This window comes from Elephas maximus, chromosome 4 (genome assembly GCF_024166365.1).
Source record: "Elephas maximus indicus isolate mEleMax1 chromosome 4, mEleMax1 primary haplotype, whole genome shotgun sequence".
Taxonomy (NCBI): domain Eukaryota; kingdom Metazoa; phylum Chordata; class Mammalia; order Proboscidea; family Elephantidae; genus Elephas; species Elephas maximus.
In genome coordinates, this window is record NC_064822.1 from 103,095,235 (window position 1) to 103,101,798 (window position 6,564).

Genomic DNA, 6,564 nt, shown 5'->3' on the forward strand with positions numbered 1-6,564 from the left:
AAGAATAAGAGACCAAAATGGCAAGTTGAAAGAGAAAAAAAGTTTTACTTTTAAATGTATATGTAAAACTCAGGTTGGGTAATAGCATTTAAAAGTACTATACAAATAAAATGAAATGGACTTAAGTGCACGTATATATTTATCAGATTTTTACTGTGAGAAGATAGAGGGAAATAACTCAGGAAACTCTCACATTCTCCTGGGGAAAATCCAAGAGAAAATAATCCTCAAAGTGAAGCCAAAGAGATGAGCATTGCACATCAGAAGGCACTTCCAGGCCTGACACTGAACAAAGGAAGCCAGGAATGCTCTTGCCTGAAGCCTTTCAGCACTGGAGAGTGACCCACCTGCCAGGGCTGGTCACACCTTAGGGAAGGACTTCCCCCAGGACCCTTCCCATTACACAGACTCTGCCTGTGCCAGGCTGGTCCTCCCCAGGGCTCTCACCATGGCCCCCTTCATTTCCTTGTTGCGGAAACTATAGATGATGGGGTTGCACATGGGGGTGATGATGGTGTAGAGGAGGGAGAAAGGCTTGTCCTTATCAGGCCCATGTGTGCTGCGGGGGTTCATGTAAGAGAACATGGCAGAGGTATAGAAGAAGATGACCACAGTCAGGTGGGAGGCACAAGTGGAGAAGGTCTTTCCCCGACCCGAGGAGGAGGCTCTGCTAAGGATGGAGGCCAGGATGCGGGCATAGGAGATGACAATGAGCACCATGGGGCTGAGCAACACCACAATGGCGTCAACAAAGATAACCTTCATGCTGAATTGGGGGTCCCCACAGGAGAGAGCAATCACTATGGGAGCCTCGCAGAAGAAGTTTTCTATATGGTTGTCCCTGCAGAAAGGATTTCGGAATGACATATACTCAAGAAAGATGCCATTGATCAGCCCAAATGTCCAGGCAGTACCCACCAGCCTCACACAGACCTGCCGGCCCATGATCTGGGTATAGCTAAGTGGGTAGCAGATAGCAACATAACGGTCATAGGCCATAAAAGCCAAGAGGATGCACTCAGCCACACCCACACAGAAGACTAGGTACATCTGGGTCATGCAAGAGGCGAAGGAGACAGTGTGGTTCTTGACCACCAGGTGGATCAGCATCTGTGGGATGGTGGTGGTGATGAAACAGACATCCAGGAAGGACAGGTGGCCAAGGAAGAAGTACATGGGGCTGTTGAGCCTGGGGTCTGTCCCGGCAATGAAGATGATGAGGCCGTTCATGGCCATGGCCAGGCTGTAGAGGGCTAGGAAGAGAGCAAAGAGCAATGACCGAGTGGAAGGGGAGCTCTGTTCAAAGCCCACGAGGATAAAGTCTGACACTGTGCTACCATTCCTGAGGTCCTCTGTCTGGGACCTGTGAAGAGGGAGGGAAGGAAAAACACATGAGAGAGAACTGTAGGGTAATGTAAGGTACTCACTTGCGTCCAGAAACCCAAATACAAAAGAGCAAGATGGATGAGTGGTAGTAAAAGTTTTGGAGCTTTTGTAAACCCTAGGTAAGATAGCAGTGTTATGGGGTAGTGAAAATTCCAGGGTCACTGTAGACTGTGAAGACAAACTGGGGAATGGTTTTACTTGACTGGTGGTTCTACTTGACTCTGGTTTGATCAGGCCTCAAGTGAAGCGCTGTATCTGCTCCAGGGACTTCAATATTGAAGGATTAGCTAGTAACTGTAATGTACTCAGTGGTGAAACAATAAGATACTGTGGTTGGGGGCCTGGGTCCCATGCCAAATAAGGAAAGGTTTGAGGTACTGAGGATTGGAGTGTTTGAGGGGTGGGGATAGTGTCTATGAACTTAACAGAAGATCATACGCAGTAAGCACTTGAGAGATATTTGAAAGTGAATTTTTTCTGGAAGAAAAAAATGCCCGGTCTTTGTGTACCTAATGTAAAATGATGAATGGGTTAAAGTTTCAGGGAAAATAAAAACATTCCTTCAGGATTATCCCTAAAGTGGCAATGATTTGTGTATCTCTGGAGACAGTCAATGCGCAGCTTGTCACCCACATCTTGGCGGTCTCATTCTCCTGGATATTGCTGCTACTACATCAACCACCCATGTGTGCCTGCTGGTGGTGGGGCCTGGCTGTGGGTTCTTACAGGCTTTCCTAACAGGAGACAGCTTCCCTAATGGTGTTGGAATTTAGGGCTACATATACGATTGAGTAGAAAGGATCCAACCACCCCTATGAGAAGAGGTAAGCTATGAACAGGACAAAAATCCAACCTTTCTGGAATGGACCTTCAGAGGACTTTAATCTGTCCCTTTGCCTCCAGGAATAAATCTTGTTTTTTTTTTTTCATTTTCAGAATATGAGCATTCAGAATTCTCCTCATGCTCTTATCTCACTGTCATAACTTTTAGGAAGTCCTCCGTGTGTTCAGGTTAAATCTCTATTTTACTTTTCATCTTGCATTGGAGGTATGATATATCAGATCCCTTCCACCTTCAGAGATTTATAGATGGTTAGAATATTCCTTCTTAACTCTCAGTTATGCTGAGAACTTTCCTCTTCATTTTCTCTTCATCCACTCTCTTCTATACACACTCCTACTCTTATCTCATCTGTTAGTCTCTTTTTCCACTTTTCTTCTCCCCCTCTCTCTTCTTTGGTGTTGGGCTCCTGCCATTCATCTATCTCTGTTTGTATACCCCTCTCTTCCACACGTCCCTGTCTTCCTCTTGGGAATAGTTATCCTGTTACTGACATTCCTTATAGCTCTGGATTACCTCTAGGGTGTGATTTCCTGATAAGGTCAAGGCAGTGTCTGGGTAGTAGGCCATTCCATCATCTCCACTTTTGGGTGCTCCATCTAGGATTCCTCTTCTTGGGGGCTCATAAAGGGCATGGAAGGTCAGAGAGCACTACTTAATGTAAGATGTGGCTTGGCAGCATGGGCCCAGTGGACATGTTGGAGCTGAGGTCAGAGTCTGGATAAAATACCAGAGAGCCGGATTCCAAAGAACTCTGGGACTTGCCCAAGAAGAAACTGATGTTTGACTCAAGGAATCACTAGGACTTACAGGAGTAAAAGTGCTTACCTATGGTTTATTGTGCCAGAGATTCTGTGATGTTGTTGTTGCTGTTAGATGCCGTTGAGTCAGTTCTGACTCATAGTGACCCTATGTACAACATAACGAAGCACTGCCCGGTCCTGTGCCATCCTCATAATCGTTTCTGTGCTTGACCCCACTGTTGCAGCCACTGTGTCGGTCCATCTTGTCGAGGATCTTCCTCTCTTTCTCTGACACTCCACTTTACCAACCATGATGTCTTTCTCCAGGGACTGGTCCCTCCTGATAACATGTCCAAAGTACAGGAGATGAAGTCTTGCCATCCTCACTTTTAACGAGCATTCTGGCTGTACTTCTTCCAAGACAGCTACTTAGCATCTGTTGCCTTGCTAGCTACCATTACAGGCTAACCATCAAGCATTTGTCTAAATAAATGGGGCAATCTCATGGAAATCATATCCTACCTCATTCTGGTGCTTTGGCTAATAATGACATTTGTCACTGAATCACTGTGGCAAGTAACAGAGAAGATCTCATGATGTTTGAGGAGGAGCTGGTCCAGGGAGGATGGTCTGACCTGGTGGGCCACTTTGGAAGAGAAATTGTGTCTGATTATCTTGTTAGTTCCTTGACATTTATACCATTACAGATGAATGTCTACGTAGATAGTATTACTAAGTTACACGTGTATAGTACTATAGGTGTGAAACCTTACATGCCCATATTATTTCATCCACGTTAATAGTCTTATTCTGTACCCTCTTTTTTAATATTGTATTATTAGAGTTTCTTAGGCTTTGTTTACCTGTTTCAGTATTAATTGAATTCTAGCAGCTTGCCTTGAAAATTAGAAACTACTTTTCCTGTTGTTCTGCAGGTTTGAGAGTCACCCTCTACCACTCAGTCTCAAGTTGGTTTTGGATTGGTTAATTACTTAGGAGGCAAAATTCCTTTGAACTCTTTAAAAATGAAGCTCCTGAGAGACTTAGCATTGAAGTAATACACTTATGGAGCCCTGAAGGATCTACTCCAGCTACTAAAGGAACCCCAACCCGACCTGGGTATTGAGGACTCTTCTGGTGGACCCTTGCAGACAGAGAAATTGAGAAAGAAAATGAAACTCAATTTTAGGCTTTAATTTCTGTAGACCTAAATGTCTTTGGCCTTTAACTTGCAAGGGAATTTAATACTTGGATTTGAATTTCACCCTGGGAATTTGATAATAAAAGGGGATTTATATGCCGATCTGAAGAATCTCTATACTACTGGCAATTCTATTACTTTTGTTACTTTATTTTTATTATGAAAGTATCCTTATAGATTTTTATTATTGAGGTATCATAACTGATGTCATTTAATCTCACTGAAGAACCTCTGATAATTGGTGGAACATGGTTTGGCAAGGAGAGAAGAATCCAAATACAAACCCGCTGCCATGGGTTGACTCCAACTCATAGCAACCCTATAGGACAGAATAGAAGTGCCCCACAGGGTTTCTAAGGCTGTAATCTTTATGGAAGCAGACTGTCACATCTTTCTCCTGAGGAGCGGCTGGTGAGTTCGAACTGCTGACCTTTCAGTTAGCAGACGAGTGCTTAGCCACTGCTCCACCAGAGCTCCTTGGAGAAAAAAACCAAAAAAACCCAAACCCATTGCTGTGGAGTCAATTCCGACTCCTAGTGACCCTAGAGGACAGCAGAACTGCCCCCTAGGGTTTCCAAGCAGCGGATGGTGGATTCAAACTGCCAACCTTCTGGTTAGCAGCCAAGCTCTTTAACCACTGCACCACCAGGGCTCTGGAGAAAAGACTAGGGAATCAATTTCCATTCTTGGGTCTAGAGTAACCTCTGAGTTGATTTTATTAACCTACTCTTCTGACCCACTTTAAGCAAAATCGAAACTGCCCAACAGCAGTTTCAAGAGCTTCTCGAAAGAGCAGTGATTAGCATTGGAGGAGCAGCCACATGAGGGTGGAAGTAGGACTGTCTTGCTATACTGCTAATCTTCACCACTATAGGAATACTAAACCCTGGTTAACCATAGATTTAATGGGTTAAGAGAATAAAATGCTGGATACTACTGAAGGTCCGTAGGGTGGCGAATAACTTCTTTCCTATTCCTGATATTTCCTTTCATTGAAGAGAATTCTAATAGCGTAGCACTCCTGACCTCCTCTCCTTCACTCACTCCTCAGGGCAGGTGGAGCCGCTTACAAGGAGCATGTGTGGTCTATCTCTTTTCTCTTGCCTTCCTCTCGGGAGAGGGGGGCCTTCTCCAGGCTCGGAATCTGCCCCTCTTTGGGGAGACTCTGTGGTTGTCCAGTGCATCCAGTGACTGGGGAATAAGTGTGTCTAAGCCTGTGCTTTCATATTAGGAAGTCCAGTTACTCAAATGTCTGCTTTGTTAGAAAAAAAGCGATATCTTGGTCTCCACCTGCAGGCTCCTTTATCTGATTTCTCCGATGGTTCAGAACCAGTTGGGCAGCGTGGTATTATTTACTGGACTCCCTCAAAGCCCCTAGTAATTAGTATTAATAATAGTATTACATATATTATATGGAAATAAAACTGTAAATATAAATAATTATGATAGAGTTTTGGTTATACTTAGGAGAAACAATAAGTCACAATAATGTTTGGCAAATCCTGGGAGTAAACATCCTGCTGATACAAGAACAGAAAACTGAATGGGGGTGAAGAGGATGGTGCAGTTAGATGAGTAATTAAATAACATAAAAAAATAACATATATATGTTTAAGTTCAGAAAATCCCATTGGTTCTAATTCACCAGGGAGGCAGTGTTTCTGACCATGAGAGTAACCAGATCTTACCTAGAGAGAATAATAATACTATTTATTGGGAGTGGGAAGGGGTAGGAGATTGCAGAAGAAAAAAGCACTAAAATGGATCTTCAAGACGCTTAAGGAAGTTCATCTTGGGAACTACCTCTAGGGTGACCAGTTGTTTTCCATTTCCTTCAAGGTCAGGACAAGGAAAAATAACTGGAAGAATTTTCTGCTTATGGATTTTTTTTAAACATGAAAATGACTGACCAAGGAGTATAATTTCCTGCTCCATAGGTGTTTGAGAATATTTCAATGTAAATTCTGGTACGCTGGATCTGGCTTAGCTTTGGTCTAATCCAAAGACAAGCGACAGACTGCAGATTGCAGCCTGCGTAGTTATCAGTACCCACAGGCAAATCCATGGCCCCTCCTCCTAATCTCCATCGTTAGTTAATGGTATTAACAAACTCTTGGTCACCCAACTCAGAATACAAGAGGTCACTCTCTTTCTAACCTTATTAACTGGCCATTAAGTGCTAGTAAGTATTCTTTATTTTCCCCTATTCTCCTACTGGGACCCTCTACTCCAGCTACTACTTACCTTTCTCAAATACTTGATAGTTTTCTGAGCTTCATAGTCTCTGCATATATGCGATGTCTTCTCTGGAATTTATCCATTTTCCTCCATTTGACAAGCTTCTACTTCTGGAAGACCAACCTCAACTCTTGCATCCATAGTGAAGCCTTCAG

At 43.5% G+C, this 6,564-nt stretch overlaps 1 protein-coding gene across 1 annotated transcript; it reads right to left on the minus strand.

The window, feature by feature from the left end:
• Nucleotides 1-399: 399 nt before the first annotated feature.
• LOC126076299 (olfactory receptor 10AD1) lies at nucleotides 400-6,236 on the minus strand. The gene is made up of 2 exons (XM_049884856.1): nucleotides 6,082-6,236; nucleotides 400-1,363 (listed from the first exon to the last, which is right to left on the minus strand). The coding sequence occupies exons 1-2, from the start codon at nucleotides 6,234-6,236 to the stop codon at nucleotides 400-402; spliced, it is 1,119 nt and encodes a 372-aa protein (XP_049740813.1).
• Between the last annotated feature and the right edge of the window lie 328 nt (nucleotides 6,237-6,564).